General features: G+C 47.6%; 8 protein-coding genes across 8 annotated transcripts; 4 read left to right on the forward strand and 4 right to left on the reverse strand.

The window, feature by feature from the left end:
* Positions 1-222: 222 nt before the first annotated feature.
* Positions 223-791, reverse strand: F9C07_4000 (putative cytochrome c oxidase assembly protein Cox19; the record flags this gene model as incomplete). The annotated part of the gene is made up of 4 exons (XM_041291998.1): positions 223-304; positions 371-485; positions 623-657; positions 742-791. 4 exons carry the CDS (start codon positions 789-791, stop codon positions 223-225), a joined length of 282 nt encoding a protein of 93 aa, XP_041146266.1.
* A 2563-nt stretch (positions 792-3354) lies between these two features.
* Positions 3355-4457, forward strand: F9C07_4001 (aldo/keto reductase family protein; the record flags this gene model as incomplete). The annotated part of the gene is made up of 4 exons (XM_041291992.1): positions 3355-3491; positions 3545-3806; positions 3869-4196; positions 4258-4457. 4 exons carry the CDS (start codon positions 3355-3357, stop codon positions 4455-4457), a joined length of 927 nt encoding a protein of 308 aa, XP_041146267.1.
* A 44-nt stretch (positions 4458-4501) lies between these two features.
* F9C07_2232633 (uncharacterized protein) lies at positions 4502-5371 on the reverse strand (the record flags this gene model as incomplete). The annotated part of the gene is made up of 1 exon (XM_071509914.1): positions 4502-5371. The coding sequence occupies one exon, from the start codon at positions 5369-5371 to the stop codon at positions 4502-4504; it is 870 nt and encodes a 289-aa protein (XP_071366455.1).
* A 153-nt stretch (positions 5372-5524) lies between these two features.
* On the reverse strand, positions 5525-7094 carry F9C07_2232634 (P-loop containing nucleoside triphosphate hydrolase protein; the record flags this gene model as incomplete). The annotated part of the gene is made up of 3 exons (XM_041285898.2): positions 5525-6102; positions 6160-6729; positions 6920-7094. 3 exons carry the CDS (start codon positions 7092-7094, stop codon positions 5525-5527), a joined length of 1323 nt encoding a protein of 440 aa, XP_041146268.2.
* Positions 7095-8177: 1083 nt separating this feature from the next.
* Positions 8178-8730, forward strand: F9C07_4003 (putative profilin; the record flags this gene model as incomplete). The annotated part of the gene is made up of 4 exons (XM_041285903.1): positions 8178-8190; positions 8251-8345; positions 8406-8540; positions 8599-8730. The coding sequence occupies 4 exons, from the start codon at positions 8178-8180 to the stop codon at positions 8728-8730; spliced, it is 375 nt and encodes a 124-aa protein (XP_041146269.1).
* Positions 8731-9353: 623 nt separating this feature from the next.
* F9C07_1537556 (PAP2 superfamily-domain-containing protein) lies at positions 9354-11330 on the forward strand. Its single transcript, XM_071508195.1, has 3 exons — positions 9354-10089; positions 10147-10646; positions 10760-11330. Exons 1-3 carry the CDS (start codon positions 9977-9979, stop codon positions 11251-11253), a joined length of 1107 nt encoding a protein of 368 aa, XP_071366456.1. The 5' UTR covers positions 9354-9976; the 3' UTR covers positions 11254-11330.
* A 131-nt stretch (positions 11331-11461) lies between these two features.
* On the reverse strand, positions 11462-12269 carry F9C07_4005 (uncharacterized protein; the record flags this gene model as incomplete). The annotated part of the gene is made up of 2 exons (XM_041291999.1): positions 11462-11948; positions 12022-12269. The coding sequence occupies 2 exons, from the start codon at positions 12267-12269 to the stop codon at positions 11462-11464; spliced, it is 735 nt and encodes a 244-aa protein (XP_041146271.1).
* A 373-nt stretch (positions 12270-12642) lies between these two features.
* Positions 12643-16607, forward strand: F9C07_2090634 (fungal tRNA ligase phosphodiesterase domain-containing protein; the record flags this gene model as incomplete). The annotated part of the gene is made up of 2 exons (XM_041285904.2): positions 12643-12807; positions 14145-16607. The coding sequence occupies 2 exons, from the start codon at positions 12643-12645 to the stop codon at positions 16605-16607; spliced, it is 2628 nt and encodes an 875-aa protein (XP_041146273.2).
* Positions 16608-17268: the final 661 nt, after the last annotated feature.

A 17268-nucleotide genomic window follows, 5' to 3' on the forward strand; every position in this document is an offset into this window, starting at 1 on the left:
GGCTTTTCCCCGCATGGCTTCGCGTCAACTGGTTGATCTGCATTGCTTAACTTATCACCTCCAATACACCTCTGTTGGAAAGTTTATGACTTTTATTTTAATTGAGTGGACGTATTGTACAAATGAAACAATATATATACACGACCTGACAACGCCCAAGAGAACAAGCAATATCTAAACATCATACATGGTATCATACAACTTCACCGATTTTAGACAATATCATGACTTGTCATGCTCTTTCTTATCTTCCTTGTCGAAAATAAGTCCCAGATTCTTGAAGTCGTCCGGCGCCATTAGGTTCCTAAACCAGACCTCCGTTAGCAACCATAGGCCTTCCATATACGAGTCCTGATGAGACTGCACGTACTTATCCATCCGACAAGCCAGATATCCCTTAGCCAATTTCCGGCACTCTTCGTCATTGACGCCGCGCTGGGACTTGATACATTTCAGGTAACCGGCAATGAGGTGTTTGCATTCGCCTTATTGAATTAGATATTAGCGGTCATGTTTTCGGTTTCGAATTATTGGTAACTTCATCGAGACTCCGGCGGTTCGGAAGATCGGAATTGAGATGGTAGATGGACGTAGGATCGATTGAAGTATTAGGGAATCATACCTTCATGGTCAAGAGGGAAGCTACCACGCTCGGGACTGCGTAACAAGTTAGCAGTTTCTATTGAAGATGATTGCATGACTTAATGCGCTAGGAAGAATGAGGGAGCAGAGGTAACTCACGGGGTGGGCTTGGTAGGATTAACACCGGTGCCTGGACTTCCGAAACCCATTTTGACTTTTTTTTTATATTCGAATGGGAAAATCACAAGAAAGAGATGAAGTTGTTGAACTGATAAACTGAAGGTGTGGAAATAATACTCCGTACGGCCACGGGAATTGATGGTATGGATTGGGAAAATGGCGCCGTCGGTCTCCGACTGCGATTGAAACAAACGGTGCAAACTCACCACTTGCCAAATGGAATGTATAAATACTATTTCAAACACGAAGAAAGTTGTAATTCTGAATACGCATCTGCAAGACTGCCGTATTGAAGCCGTTTGTATTTTATGGTACGCACTTTGGGCTAGATGAGAGTACCTTGCATGTTAGGTATGCTACAACCTTCTTGTACCGCAGTCGACTAGGAGTAATTGAACCCAGATCTGCCGCACATGGCAAAGCCTTTGCCTCCCCTGTCTCCTGTAGAATGCATATACGCTAACCAGGGGGACCTTGCGCAGGACATATTCCGGGGAATGCGGAAATTTTGCTCCAATCCGACATTGTGATTCAGGTTTGGGATCTTCCTTCTCAACAATACGGAGTAGTGTATATCGATTTAAATACTCCGTATGCTGCACTGATTCCTGCTTTAGGACGCTCAGAGGTTTTACAGCGATGTGAATTCAGCTCTACTCCGTACAGTGACTACAATATTCAATACTATAAAGATAACATGTCACGAGAAAGACAGGGTTCACAATGCAAGAATCGTATTGGGGTATCATAATAGCTAAGCCAAATCCATTTTCATAACCTGCGTCTAGCTGTTAGCCAAGCACAAAACACATATCCATATGACCAAAGACAGATAGTGTGGTGATATCAGTTCTCCAAGGTGAAAATTGTTTTTCTTCAATGATGTTCAGTAAGAACACAGCGAAATAATTGTTGCTCATCATAGGAAAGCCGGGGCAAGGAGATGGAGGTGTACTCACTCTTGAGTCTTGCGGAATTACTACTAGACTAAGATAGTAAGAATTCCTACATCACGAAACGAGTCAGCACATATCGAGAAAGTATTATGTGTGATTCAGAAGTGTGATGTGTCAACAATAGTCAGGCTAATAAATGTTAGCATAATGGTACTTGCATCACAAGAGCATATCAAACTCACCTCATTAAATCAGAATTTTTGTATAAAGTTCATAGCCATGCAGAGCATGGATCACACAGTGTGAATAAAGAGATTCATCATATAAAGTTGACTGATTTGGGTGTGCACAACAGAAACAACAGAAAAATGTGACAATACCTGAAGACTTGTTAGTAAATTGCAAGTCCCACGGATGGTAACCAAAGAAGGATAAGCCGAAAGCTCAGGTGACGAGTTCTCAACAAGTAGTACACCGTCCTACACCCGCAAAGTTTGTACGCTCTGCTTTTGATGGATGCAGGTAGATGTATACGTTATGTCCGCCCGTTCGTTCATGGTTTCTTCATTGGAATCGAACAAGAAAATGGAAGAAATTTATGTACCTATTGACAAGTCTGTTAGTCAATGATCATGCAAGTTAAACTTGGTGATAGCAGCAAAAGATGTAAAGCATGTCAGACAAGGCTGAAACTTGAGTTAAAACACGAATTCCACATGGTGATTAAGTTTGAGGAATGCCATAGCGTGTCATAAGCGTCATCATTCGAGGGGAAGAAAAGAAATAAACGAGAGAAAAGTCTGTCGCATACCTTTTAGAAGACTATGGAAAACATTCCATGAAAAAGTGAGGTTCGATATCTTAAACCATAATGAACTGTACACTACACAGACGCTCAAGTACCCAAAACCATAACTTGTGACTTGAGACGCCAAAACAATGTTCATGCCATGTTGTTGTTGTCGCTGAGATGTAAAGCTGGGAAAGTTCAAAGAAAAAATTGTTGTGGGTGGGACGAAGTTTTATAGGTGGAGAGCTTGGACCAACGGTAAGCGGGTTTGACCCAAAGCGTTGTTTGCTACAAAGACAAACACACAGTTTCCTACCCTAACAAATCGATTAACAACATTTATTCAGACCATACCTGTCTTTTACCATTATTCATTGAAAGAGCAAGTGTGGATGGGTCATCGCTCTAATAGGTAATATGATGGGAGAACTGAGTCGCTGGGACCGCCTATGTAAATAGGTCTGAAACATAAATCCTGGCGACATCATCGACAAAGCTAGTCTCTACGGTCAGGTGTTGCATAAGAGCTTTCCCAGCAAGATTGATTCGGAGTAGGAGATGGAATAGGAATGAGATTCCAGGACTAGCTAGAAGCACGGAAGAAACACTCCATATTGCATGATAGCTTTCTTCCCAGTTCTAGCTTGTTACCTTATCAGTGTGCTAATTGTGGAGCTGCTTTCTTGGTTCACCGCGACGTCATACTATCCACTGCCAGTAATAACATTGGGTGCGTCAACTTGACGTCGACTGGTAGGTTAATTATCCTATTAAAATGGACATTCTTGACTAGACCTGCTCCAGTATGAAATATATATAGAGGACATTGTCTCTTTGTCGGCTGCAGAACAACTGGAACTTGACTCTATCAAATCATTCAAGAGATAACTACATCTTTCAAACAAAATGACTACGTTCAAGCTCAACACTGGTGCAGAGATCCCTGCCATTGGCTTTGGCACCTGGCAGGATGCCGAGGCACAAGAGGGTGCCGTGGTTGAAGCGATTAAAGCCGGATATCGTCACATTGACACTGCCCGAGTGTGAGTTCAGATCGACAGCTTTGCGAATGGGATTTAGTGCTGATAATCGATAGTTACGGAACCGAGAAGGCTGTAGGAAAAGCCATCAAAAAGAGTGGTGTGCCCCGTGAGCAGCTTTTCATCACGACTAAGCTCTGGAACAACAAGCACCATCCCGATGACGTCGCTCAAGCCCTTCAGGATTCGCTCAACGATCTGGATCTAGAATATGTCGACCTTTTCTTGATGCATTGGCCTGTGGCATGGAAGCGAGGAGATGAGCTTTTCCCCAAGGAGAATGGAAAGCCGGCAGTCATAGATGTTGACTTTGTTGATGTATGCCTCCACATCATCAGCGTTCTAAGTTGCAGAGCTGTATGACTGACCTCATACTACAGACTTACAAAGCAATGGAAAAGTTGCTGTCCACCGGAAAGGTCAAAGCAATTGGCGTTTCGAACTTCTCCAAGGCTGATATGGAGCATCTGCTGAAGAACACCTCGGTCGTGCCCGCGGCGCATCAGCTAGAGGGCCACCCATGGCTGCAGCAGCGTTCGTTCGTCGACTGGCACAAAGAAAAAGGCATCCATGTCACCCACTACTCTCCCTTCGGAAACCAGAATGAGCTCTACAGTCGTGAAGGCACTATCGGCAAGTTGATTGATGACCCGGTACTGGTAGAGATTGGCAAGAAGTACAACAAGAGCTCAGCTCAGGTTGCCCTTGGTAAGTGCTGCGTGCTGGAAGGACAATGATACTGATGGAACATGCTAACTATTCCTTGTAGCTTGGGGTGTTACCCAGGGCCACTCGGTCCTTCCTAAGTCCAAGACCCCCTCAAGAATCAGGGACAACCTGGCAGGAGATTTCAAGTTGAGCGAGGAAGATATGCAGAAGATTCATGGAATCGACAGGAAACTTCGTTTCAACGACAGCAGCTCTGACTTCGGCCGGGATTTCTTCTCCGACTTGGATGGAAAGAAATGAGCTGTTGTGGTACCACACATAAAGCTTTGAGAACGATTTAATGACTACCTTGATGATACTGCCAATATAGTTAGATAATACAAATCCTGGCTGCCATATAACGCCCTCGCAAACGACATCTTGTTCTTATTATCCCTCAATCGAGCTTGCCTATGCCCAAGCTTCGAACTATACAAGCATTGTAAATTGATTTTGATACGGCCTGCCATATCAGATTGACTCCCGTAGGTATTCTCATAGAAGTCTAAGACTTCCTTCCAAAGTCTTTCTGCATTCTGTTGTTCCGAAGCTGCACATACACCCAGAGCATTTTTATGCTCGCTCTCTTCCATGAATGCCAAAGCTAGCTCGTCCACCGCGCGCATAGTGACTGGGTGGCGGCGACCCCACCATTCAGTATAGATAGCAATGACATCCCCCAGCAAGCTGTTCGCTATGCTGAATTCACCAAGTTGGGCATTGGCTTTTCCAAGATTTAGCTTGGTCGACACTATGGTCGGATGAGACTCGCCCAGCACTCCTCTTTGGCTGTCAAAAATGTGGAAGAAGATATCAGTTGCTGCAGCTACTGAGCCCTTTTGTAGAAGAACCTCTCCCATATCGTTCAATATGCAAATATAAAGTTGCTTCCGTTCATCCTTCGTCAGCCCGTATTGGTCTGGCTTGTGTCGAGCGAAGTAAGCTGCTGCATTACATAAATTTTCTTCAGCTTCCTCTGGCCTTCCAATCATCATCAATGCCACAGACTTGATGTACAATGTAGATATTGATATGTCAGGAGATAGCCCGCCAAACTGGCTTCTCAGGTTTGATGACCTTTCGAATGTGTGCGGTGCGAGGTCAAACCTTTGCTGTTTAATATAAACCAAGCCAAGATTTGTGAAGACGTCTGCTAAGAACTCGGCCTCCGGCATAGTGAGCGTCTTCTGATTGAGCGCCTTTTCAATCATCCGATAAATTAGCGATGCCTGGTCGAACTGCCCCGTATGACGGAATAGTCGACCGAGAGCTTCAAGTTCGATAAGATCGGTATATGGTCCCCATCTACCTTGTCTTATATAACTCCATCACCGAGTAGCGTGCGGCTCCAGTCGGCGTATCTTCTGCCAGAAGTTGTGCTCATACGATCGTGGAACATGTGCGGCTACTAGTGGTATTGCACATTGTATGTACTCTTGCTCATTGGTGTTCGTGCTTTGTCGGGCTACTGCTTGAATTGCTGGACGTATCTCCCAAAGTTGGTGTCCGTCGACGGTATGTTTTAGTTCAATGAATGATAGATCCGCCAGAATGGGACAGAAGCTTCGAAATGATTTTCGCTCTCTGGCATGGTTGCAGAGCCATGTGGGATATGTTTCTTCTAGTGCAATAAGACAAAGCTCGTACCATAGATCCTTATAGTCAAGGTAGCTGAATAGAGTCAACACTTTTGCCGCTATAGGATCTGTAGACTCGAGCTCCCGAAAGCTCTGCTCAATAGGAAGAAAAAGATATTTGCTGATTATAGTGGGGTTTTCATCAATTTCATGATCCTTCCATTTATCCAAATATTCAATGGCCGTATAATGATGGCTAGAAAGAATAGAGGCTGCCAGCCGAAGTGTCAGAGGATGTCCTTTGAAAAAATGCCCTAGTTCTTCGACACCTGGCATCCATGGTTAAATGATCATAGATACAGTGTAAAGTATGAGGGTGTATATACCTGCTTCTATGAGCCTAGCGTCAACCCGGGACCGAAGCAGATTGGCAGCATCTTCAATTGTTAGTCCCTTAAGCTCACGGTTCGGATGATATTCTTCTATCACGTCTCGTCTCCTTGCAGTAAGCAGGATATAATACCGCTTCAGGTTTCTTATAAGACCGTGAACACTGAAGGGCCATCGGTCAGGAGAACTCGGGAATGGTTTCTCGTTTATACCGTCGATAACGAGAAGCCATCTTTGGTCTTTTAATCGACTCACCTCGTTGAAGAACGTGTGAACATGATCCATTGCCTCCTTCTGTGGGCTCTTGGTCTGTACCTTTCCTGAAAGTCTGACGTCCTCGCTGAGCATCATTGCCACACTTTGCTCAAATGCTTCTTGTGTCTCACCGTTGACCCAGAATATCTCGCGTTCTGGGTGCTTGGATCGTTGCTGATGCACAAATCTTGATGCTAGCTGCGACTTACCTACTCCAATGATTCCCCAAACAGCGGCGATAGACTTTTGTAGTGGCTGCTGAGCCCGTAATCCTAGTTCCTCATCTAGATAGCCAAGCTCCGCTTCTCGCCCTACAAAGGTCCACCTTTCAGGCTTAAATTGTGCCAAACGGGCATCTTGGTTGGCAAACGGAGTTGAGCGTGGGCCAGGTAACGTACATTAGTACTTTTTCATGGCCTTTGAGCATTGTGACTAGAGCAAGCATCCATGAAATGTAATGGGCATAGAGCCTATACGTCCAGGCTCTGTAGCTTTACATACCTGGACAGCTTCCGCGGGCCTCAGATGGTAACTTAGTTAAGACTTCTTTGGCGTACGCCGCTGCAGTAATTGCAGCATACGGCTGCCAACTGTCATTTTTAGAGGAGTCGACAAAGTCACTTATCCCTCGGATAACAGCTACTGGTATCCTGGTCATTATACCCGCAGCTTCCATCTCCACAGCTATACCTCCATACCTGTCCCTCAGATAATCTCGTCTTCCCTTCGACTTTATCACGCTATTACCAGAGAGTATTGTTCCGTAATGAACCATAGGATGAATAGTGCTGCGTGGCTGTTGGCTTTCTGACTACTCCTCACTTCTAGCAGACGTGTCTGATCTCCGAAACTCCGGCCGTTCTTCTATAATACGCAAATGCCGTAGGAAGTCGGCTTCACCTCGAGCCCTAATAACGCTAATAATAGAGCGTAGAGAATGATGGGTTGCGTTCTGCCAGTGTTTTACTTCAAACGCATTTTCTGCCCCTGTATCATCAATCCACAAAAGTCAACAGTCTCAAATAGCCGAATATGGCGCGAGAAAGCTCTACGCGCACTTCAAATTACACAGAAATTCACGAAACTTCCTTCACCGGTTGTTCTCAAAGCAGACCGTCATTATCGGTTCCCAATCCATGACCTAATAATCTGGTGGAAGCCACCCGTGCTCCTCCCACGGATTGCAAGGACACGTCTTCCAAGGGATCAGTCGTCTGCAACCCTTCTCACTTCACACCCTCTCAACTTCCTATCATGTGAATACAGCCTACCCAGTTTACTCGACAGTGGTGTGAGAGAAAATGGCTAGCTGAGCCAGTCGACCAAAAATATACGTGGCATGCACGACCTGCAAAGAACCGGGGTAGGAATTAACGGGGGAAGTCTCCAAAGCCCAAGGAGTGAAAGCGGCCTGAACCCAGACCCACAGCCAGCTCATCATGCTTGACTAAAAGCAGCGAAAGGCTACCGATGCTCTGCAGGAAACCCCAACCCCTAAAATACATTCTCATCCTATAACCACCCCCCCTAAGGGCTTCGACCGTCATGCATGATGAAGGGATGCATATATTAATTGGATTGATTGGGCTGAAATGCGTACACGGCTCGTAGATATGACAGATGGAATATTCACGGCATTTGCGAGGAATACAGACTGCCGCCTGCCAACGTGGTATAAGAATGCCAACATTTGCCTTCTGGAAAGAAACAAAGCATTGTTGAAGCATACAACCTTCTGTCATAGGATACTTTTACCAAGATGTCTTGGCAAGGTACAGGCCATATATCTCCTTCCCCCGCGTAGTTAGCTCTACAATTACTAACGAGACTAGACTATGTTGATCAGGAATTGATCGGGAAGGGACTTGCTCATGCCGCCTTCATAGGAGAAGATCTTGTTGTTTGGGCATCTAGCGAGGGTTTTAATGTAAGTTATCAACCATGGTTAAGCAATCTACTATGGTATTCAGCTTATATATTCTTATAGCTATCTGAAGCTGAACGGCGTGCAATGTTTGACGCATTCGAAAATCAAGATCATTTCTATGAATCAGGCTTAGATCTTACTGGACGACACTTTCATCCTGCAGCCGCTGATGATCGCATTATCAGGGTTGTACAGGTGCGTATTTACAACAATCTCAAGTTGAAGGGAAACCTGACTTTAGAGTTCAATTTAGGAGGGAAATGGGGCAATGCTGGTGAGGATGAAGGGTTTCATCATTGTGGGTGAATACGGCAATCTTGCGCCTGCACAGGGGCAGTATTTCATAAACAAACTAGCGGACCAGCTCACTGCGGCGGGCTTCTGATGGAAGCTACCTTGGTTATAACAAACCATTGATTTCGTCAATCTGATGCTATTCTATGGTAGGAAGTATAGAAACTGTATCACATAACCATCAGATCCCAGTTCGTACAAAATTTCCCTCCTTGGCCTGTCGAGCACTGGATCTGACCAAATCTGATCCACAACCCCCCAAACGCCACCGTCAGTAACTGCATAATATTTGATGGTCACTAGAAGAATGGTGGGCTAACTTGAGAGGCCCTGGTGAATATGCGCCATGTCATCCTAGGGAAACCTCTTAGGGTAGTTTATAAATATGTACAGTACATATACATTCACCCTTCTGATAGGTCAGGAATAAAGAAAGGTTAACTATAACCAATCTACTCCGTACTATGAATACTAGAATACCTCTTCCATCAAGACTACACACTGCAGCAATATTTAAACTCGACTGCATTGAAAATATGGAAGCCTACCAGAAATGGCCTGTAGGATGCCGATAAAGTGGTATTTAATAATACTTAAGCCCGGAGGTGGAGAGAAGAAAGTCAACTTGACTGCTGCCTAGAGCTTATACTCCGTCAGTCTGATATTAGGGCTCGTCTCGTTCTACAAAAGAATTCCTTCTAAAATACAAAATCAAACTCTTGTAGCTCAATATACCCTGTTATAATACACCCAATACAATAAATGATGATATACTCTTAAAGAAAACACGCACTAGAACCTGCAGGAGCTCCGTGCCACCATGCTTACAATGCATTTCTAGCACCGCCAAGCCGAACGATTTAGACTTCAATATTTATCCTCCATGCAGAAGATCTACAAATATAACCACACGAAGCTTTTACTAGTTCCTGTTCTCAGTCTAACGTCGCCTCTCTCCTTCTAATATTCCAATATCCCTCGAAGAATAAAGATTAAGTACACTCTACACCACACATACAACATTCCCGGTAGACAGGAACAATCCCCCGGAACCACCAGCTTGGCAAAAAGGCAGTGTTGACCAGCCAAGAACTCTCCTATTTAATGAACCTGAAGTCTAACAGCACAGCTTCCCTCGACGTCTCGAACTGATTGGCTGTCATTATCGCGGCTCGCATTTGATCTTCGTCTGGTCATCCCTGGCGGGTATTTCTGTCAGTTGACTTGACTTGACTGTTCCTGTGATTGACGACCTCTTATTTTCCTTCCTCTTAACACCTCATATTCAAGAAACACCAACACCAACACCAACACTAACAAGGCAAAACACAATCTAAATGCCCACCGACAAAACCACCCCCACAATGGGTCTCCAGAATATAAACATCCCCACCGCAAAACGCTACCTCCCATTGCTAATATCCTACATAATCGACTGGGTATTCATCATGTACACACACACCTACTATCCACCTACTAGTCCAACACAACACTAACAAAGTACCAGAGGAATAGCCCTAATAGGCTACGGCTTCCACAAAGTCACCCCCAACCACCATCCCTTCACACTAACAGACCCCAGCATCTCATTCCCCTACACCGTCCACGAAACGGTAAGCACAGCCGTCCTCGTCGTCGTAGCCCTTATCGCGCCGGCTGTGATCATCGTTCTCGTGACTCTGGTCATCATCCCCGGGTCATGGGGTCGGGGCGCGACCTGGCGGGTGAAGGTCTGGGAGTGGAATGCTGGGTGGTTGGGGCTGGCGTTGGCTGTTGCTGGGGCGTTTATGGCTACCGAGGGCTTGAAGGATTTGTATGGCCGGCCCAGGCCGGATATGTTGGCCAGGTGTGACCCTGATTTGAGCAATATTGGGGATTATGTGGTTGGGGGTCTTGGGGGGAAGGTGGAGGGTGCGCCGACGGTGGTGAGTTGGGAGATTTGTAGAAATAGGGGGAAGATGTTGGTTGTGGATGGGTTTGTGAGTTTTCCGAGTGGGCATTCTTCTTGTGAGTTTTCTTTTCTTTAATTTATTTAGATACTGTGTACTGGTGTTGTGTTTTGTTTGATTTTGGTTTGGGTTACGCTGGGATTGATTTGATATTGATCGATATCTATCTAGTTGCCTTTGCCGGATTGACCTATCTGAGTCTGTGGTTATGCGCCAAGTTCTCCATTGGATTCCCCTATCTGGCGCATTCGCCCTTCGGCCAGGATTTGCGCGCCCAGAAGCGCGAGACCATTCGCGACCTGGGAGCTGCGCCTCCCGTCCTCTTGGTGATCCTTGCCTTTGTCCCGATGGCGGTCGCCTTCTTCATCTCCGCATCGCGCTGGTTTGACTTCCGGCATCATGCATTCGACATCATCTTCGGCTCCGTCATGGGTATGGTTTTCGCCTGGGGCGCATTCCGTCTGTATCACCTCCCCATCATGCGCGGTGGCGGCTGGGCATGGGGCGCTAGAAGTCGGCGACATGCCTTCTTCAAGGGCGTCGGACTGCCCAGTCACATTGGCGGCGACAACTGGTCCAGCATGAAAGATATCCCACAGACCGAATCTCGTGCGGCAGGTCAAGACATCGACCTGGAAAGCGGGTCACGTAACCTGGCCGAATGAGCACCGGCGTTAGGATCCAAGGACAGAGGTGTTTTGGATGTTAGTTTGAATCTTTCTTTCCCCCACACACAACAAGTTAGTCATAGCTGTATACCCCGTTCGCACTATAGTCGAGACATCTCCGTGCATCTTTAAATAAAGTAACGTTATAAATCAGGTCCAGACCCATTCCAATAGAAACCAGGGAAACATCCCAACCTGTATCAGATCACCTCCACCCACCCACTCTCCCCTCATCCCACCTTGCCTTAGCCTCCCGTCTCGCCTCCAACTTGGCCCCCTCCGCCCGCACCCGGCGAATCCAATCCGCAACCTCCTTCTCCGTCGCCCGTCCATGATGCTCTTCCTCAAGAAAACTCTCCTCCACGGCATGACAAACCGCCTCCTGCTCGGCGATCGACGCCGAAAGCCGCTGGTACAACGCCTTAGGCGACCAAGGCGCCAGCGCGGCATCCATCTCCGTCTGTTTCTTCCGCCACGACACCTCCAGCGATTGATGCGTTAATAACAGCGTCTCCGTCGACCCGCGCAGTTCCCCAACCCGTCCCTGAAGCTCTAGTAAATGGCTCGCCAGATCCTTGTTATACTTTAGTAGAGACTGGAGGTACTCTTGGTGCGCGGTGTGGGAAGGATGTCGACTTGCTAGCGCGGAGATTAGATTCGGGTCTTTGAGGATTGTCTGGAGGTCGATGGTTCTGTGATTATAAAGTATTAGATCATGTTGTTTGATTCAGGGTGCGAAGGAGGAGGGAGGGGAAAGGCACGTACGATTTCTCCTTTACGTTCTCCGGTAACCAGCCCTCTTCGACGGTCGGTGGTCGAGGGAGTGCATTTGGGTTCGTGGCCGTTGAGTAGCGATGCATGGTCGTGTCTGCTCGGTAGGGTCGTTCGTGGAGGGTCTGCGGCGTTCCTGGGAGCGAAGGGTTGAGCTGTGGTGTACCCCGGCGACTGGCCTCGTGGCTGGTGGGCTTGGGAGGCGGGGGCGGAGGCGTATCGGAATTCAGGGTTGGGTTCATTGTTACGGATGAGAGATTGGTTGCTGGGTTTCAATGCGGAGGTGATGTCGGGATTGGATCGTCTTGTCGTTGGCTTCATGCGGGGAAACTATGTGGGCGGTCACGTGGGTACGTCATATCAGTCGATATTATTGCCTGAGGGTCAAGGCTAACGTAGTCTATGGTGTGCATGCTACGGACATGATTGTCGTTAATATACGATTACTATACACTATTGATCTAATTTGTATGTTGTTCAAGGGCGTAGTGGGAATGTGATGACTGCCTGAGGCGACACCATATGATCATCCATTGAAATGAACGCTAGCCAATACACTACCGAGATACTCCTATAATAGTCCTGAAATATCAAATATGTTCGAGTCATCATCTTATGCGACTCCCGCCAGGCGACTGGGCCTCGTATGGGTCTACTGTAGCACACGGGTTGGTACCGCATAACGCCATGGCTTCTGCAGCCACGGCACCGACAGCGATTAGAGGAAGTTTTTCACTTCCTGCATATCGTACTTTTCGGGTGGATATCCCCCGGATATCCGTGACCATGTCCAATTCTCAAAACCAGGACAGAGCAGTAGTTCAGCCACTCAAAGATTCAACCGGTCCTTCACAGCGTATCTAGAGAGTCGGTATCCGACCAAACAAACGGTAACCGGAGGCATTGAGCAGCCTTGCCATCAATAAGAACTTCCTTCTGTCTGGCTTAATCCATTCTGCGCCGGACCTCCCGATCCTGAGTATCGACATTAGATCCCCGAATGGCCTCCATAACCAGCTCCCGAAGTTGAGCCTGCGTCGCCTCACTCTGGAAGTCCTCCCGGGCCGCCAATTCATCAATTCTCCGCTTGAACTCCGGATCCACCTGGTCCATACCAGCATTTGCCTCCTGCTCCGATACCGTGCCCAGGTTCACCTTGATGTTGGATGGCAATGGCGGGGCGGGGTTCAAAGAGTCCGCGACCTGGTCCTGAGCCGGAGCAGGGGGCAGACCCATGACTTGGCGGAGATAGGCAGCAACCTCGGGGAACGACCCGTCGGTCTCGATGGACTCTTGAGCGGTGAAGCCCTCATCGTTCTTGTGGTTGTAGTCGACGCCCAACTCCTCGACGAGACATTTGGCAATCTCCACGGTCTCGGTCACGAACAGACAGGTTTCGGCATCTTCGTCGAGCAGGTTCACGTTGACGTTGAATTCCTTGACCAGTGCGCGCAGAAGGTCAATGTGGTTGTAGGATGCCGCGGCGTGCAGGAGGGAGTATCCGTGCTCATCTTGGTTCGAGGCGATGGATGGGTCGGAACGCAGGAGAGTCAGCACCGCGGACGGGTTGTCGCAAGCCAGAATGTAGGGGTTGGGCTGAGACATGATGTTCACTAGACAATGAGTCAGAGATGAGCCATAAAAGTGGATTGAACGGGTGCTCACCCAGTAAAGCACTATTAATAGAACAAGTCAGGATATTAGAATAATGATCGAACGGAGAATCTGGAAAAGTTGAGTGAGAGAGTGAATGAGGGGCAGCTTTAAAAGGTCGGCGCAGAGAAAAATCAGAAATTAATTAATTCATAGTTTATTGCCCCGCAGATCCGCTGCCGATAAGAAAACAGAACCATCTTCACCTTCTTTGTGTCATCACTCCCCACAACTGACTCATCCCCTCGTACTTCCTTCCATTTCATTTGACTCAACCTGTCACGGTTTGGGGCGAGGCCTTCTGGTTACATTGAAGGAATCAGGACCCTGTTAAAGCAGCTCCTTCCTTCCGAACTGTCGTCGTGCTCAGCTCTTGCACACATCCCCCACTTGAGTCGAAAACCACAGCTCCGATAACACTTTGACTGGCGCAATTCATCAAGAGATTCTCGCGTCTATTACAGACCGTCAAATTCAAAATGGTCCAGCAGGACGTCGGTGAAGTCTCCCAGCTGGTCCAGGCCCTCGAGGCCGCCAGCAAGAAGGGTAAGGGCAAGGGCAAGCAGTCTTTCACCTGCAAAAAGTCTACTTTTCCCGTGGTCGGCTCGGATAACATCTCCGTCGATTCGTGGAAGTTCATGGATTGGGATTACAAACGTGGCGACCTTCCTACCTATGCGCGAGGCCTCTTCACTACCCGGAGAAAGGACGGCGCGCCCGAGATCGCAGTGCGCGGATACGACAAATTCTTCAACGTCGACGAAGTGAACGACACCAAGTGGAGAAATATCGAGAATAACACACGGGGACCGTACGAGCTTAGTGTGAAAGAAAACGGATGTATCATCTTCCTCTCTGGACTGGAAGATGACACCCTACTAGTCTGCAGCAAACACTCGACAGGGTCCCGAAATGATGCCGAGCTTAGCCATGCACAAGCAGGTGAACAGTGGATTGAGCGACATGTCTCGACCGTGGGGAAGTCGGTGAAGGACTTGGCTCGAGAGTTACGTCAAATGAATGCTACCGCGGTTGGTGAACTCTGTGACGATAGCTTTGAGGAACATGTACTAGCGTACGATGAATCGGCTGCTGGCTTCTACTTGCATGGCATCAACTACAATGTGCCTGACTTCAGAACGTGTCCGGGCTCCGAGGTACATGCCTTCGCCGATAAATGGGGGTTCAAGAAAGCCAAATTCGTGGAGTACGACGATATCGATTCGGTAAAGAGATTCCTCGATGGGTGTGCAGAATCTGGAACCTGGGATGGTCGAGAGACGGAAGGATTTGTGGTTCGGTGTCAGAAGAACGAAGGTGGTAAGGGTCCTTACCAGGATTGGTTCTTCAAATACAAGTTCGAGGAGCCCTACTTGATGTACAGACAGTGGCGTGAATGCACCAAGGCTGTTATCGCCGGAAAGGTCCCTAACATCAAGAAACACAAGAAGATCACCGAGGAGTACCTGAAGTATGCGCGGAGACAGCTCATCCAAAACCCCCATCTAGCGAAGGAATACCAGCACAATCACGGAATTATTGCCATGCGAGAGGGCTTCCTCCAGGAACGAGGCCTGAAAGGATCCGAGATTATTGCGATGGAGGCGGAAGGGCAGGAAGAAGTGAAGAACGATGTGATCCTGGTTCCAATCGCGTCTCTAGGCTGTGGAAAGACTACAGTGGCGCTGGCTTTAACCAAACTGTTTGGATGGGGACACGTGCAGAATGATAACATCCCTAAGCAGAAGAATAAGCCGAAGAAGTTTGCTCTCGACATCACGAATCTTTTGGCGGCACATCCCGTGGTGATTGCGGACCGGAACAATCATATGCGGCGCGAAAGGCAGCAACTCATGGACGATATCTTTCCGGTTGTCCCTAGGGCTAGGTTTGTAGCTCTGCAGTATGTTCACGAGCCCAAGGGGCAAATGCTCCCAGGCATTCGTGAGGTTACCCGACGACGAGTGCTCGACCGTGGCGACAACCACCAGACTATTCGCGCAGGAAGCAAGAACTCCGAAGAGATTATCGGCATCATGGAAGGGTTCCTCAGTCGATTTGAAGGTGTCGATACCGACCGTGAACCGGACAAAAGCTTCGATGAGGTCATTGATCTAGACGTGTCTGCTGATTCGCGGGGAAACCTGGAGACGGTAGTGACAACATTGCATAAACTCTACCCACAAATCGTGAAACAGGTCCCTACACCAGAAGAGCTCGATGCTGCCCTTGACTGGGCGATGTCCGACTACCAAGTCCAGATAGACCTCAGCCACCAGTACGGGGCGAAGAATCAGAAGGACAAGAACAAAAAAGGCACTCAGTCAACCCCAACACCTAGCGTAACTCCTGAGAGCTTGGCAAAGGGTATCGAGTACTTCTGCATCTCCCTGCCGGCAGCTGAGGTGTCGGAAGTCCTCCAATCGTTGTTCCCTCCCTCCACGGACCCCGAGAAAGCTCGTGTGTACCGTCAGTTAGCGAATAGCCGGCGCATCCAGCCCACGTTCCATGTGACATTGATTCACCGAGCCTCGAAGAAAGACCGCCCGGAAGTTTGGGACGGATACACCCAGCAGTACATCCAGACGATGAAGGAGAAGCCCGAGTCAGATCCTACCGTTACCCCAGCTCTAGCTCCTGCCCGCGTCCGGCTAGAACGCCTTATCTGGGATGATCGTTTGATGGCTTTCGTTGCTCGGATCATGCCCCCAGAAGACGAGGAGCAAGCGGGATGGGCTTGTGCGAATGACATCCCACACGTTACAGTGGGCACGATCTCGCCCCAGGTCAAGCCCAAGGAAAGTAACGATCTGTTGCAGCGCTGGCATCAGGTGGGATCTGGAGGCGATACGGGCATCTGGGAAGCTGAGATCCCGGGAGTGAAGGTGGTGAATGGTACGGTTGGACTGGTTATGAGTAGGAGGTAGACTTACGACCGATTATGACTCGAAGAAGACAGAGAAGACAGGAAAGACCAACTCAAAGAAAGGTTAGATAAAAGAAGGAAAAAAAGTTTAAATTCTAATGAATGAGTATGCATTTAACTCATAAACATAAACACACCCTGATATCCATAGATGATGTATATTACGCTTAGCCTTTTAAGCACATCGAGCACCTTGACACCTGGCACAGTATCAATAGTCCATCACATTAGTTTCTTTCCCCAACACCCAATATAACAGTCAACTATCCTTCGATAACATAATCTAGTTCCCATGGTTCAAGCAATTATCTTATTAAAAGTATACAATCAAAATATACTTACCACCATTCTATCCATAATATATAACCTAACATCAACCACAAAACATATCAAACCCACCAAAAAGACAGCGATATAAACTCCCCAAACTATATTTAATTTATCTTATGGTATGTCTTTCTCGTACTAGAATAAGGAGATAAGTATATTATAGATATATGACCGGGGTCGGATATATCAAGGAGAGATCGAATGCAACCCGTAGTAATTTAGGAGATGAAATGAATGCTGAACGCTACTTGGGGTGGTGTTGAGAGGTATGTAGGTATCTATGTGTTTATGTATCTGTGGAGATAGTATGATCTGGTCTGATTTCCTGGTGA

The sequence above is a fragment of the Aspergillus flavus genome, chromosome 4, assembly GCF_009017415.1.
Source record: "Aspergillus flavus chromosome 4, complete sequence".
Classification (NCBI taxonomy): Eukaryota; Fungi; Ascomycota; class Eurotiomycetes; order Eurotiales; family Aspergillaceae; genus Aspergillus; species Aspergillus flavus.

Bases quoted from the DNA above. Each gene is read 5' to 3' on its own strand.
- F9C07_1537556 (XM_071508195.1), top strand. From the start codon at position 9,977: ATGCCCACCGACAAAACCACCCCCACAATGGGTCTCCAGAATATAAAC. The intron at 10,090-10,146 runs GTACACACACAC...ACAAAGTACCAG, and splicing joins ATCGACTGGGTATTCATCAT to AGGAATAGCCCTAATAGGCT. The intron at 10,647-10,759 runs GTGAGTTTTCTT...ATATCTATCTAG, and splicing joins TCCGAGTGGGCATTCTTCTT to TTGCCTTTGCCGGATTGACC.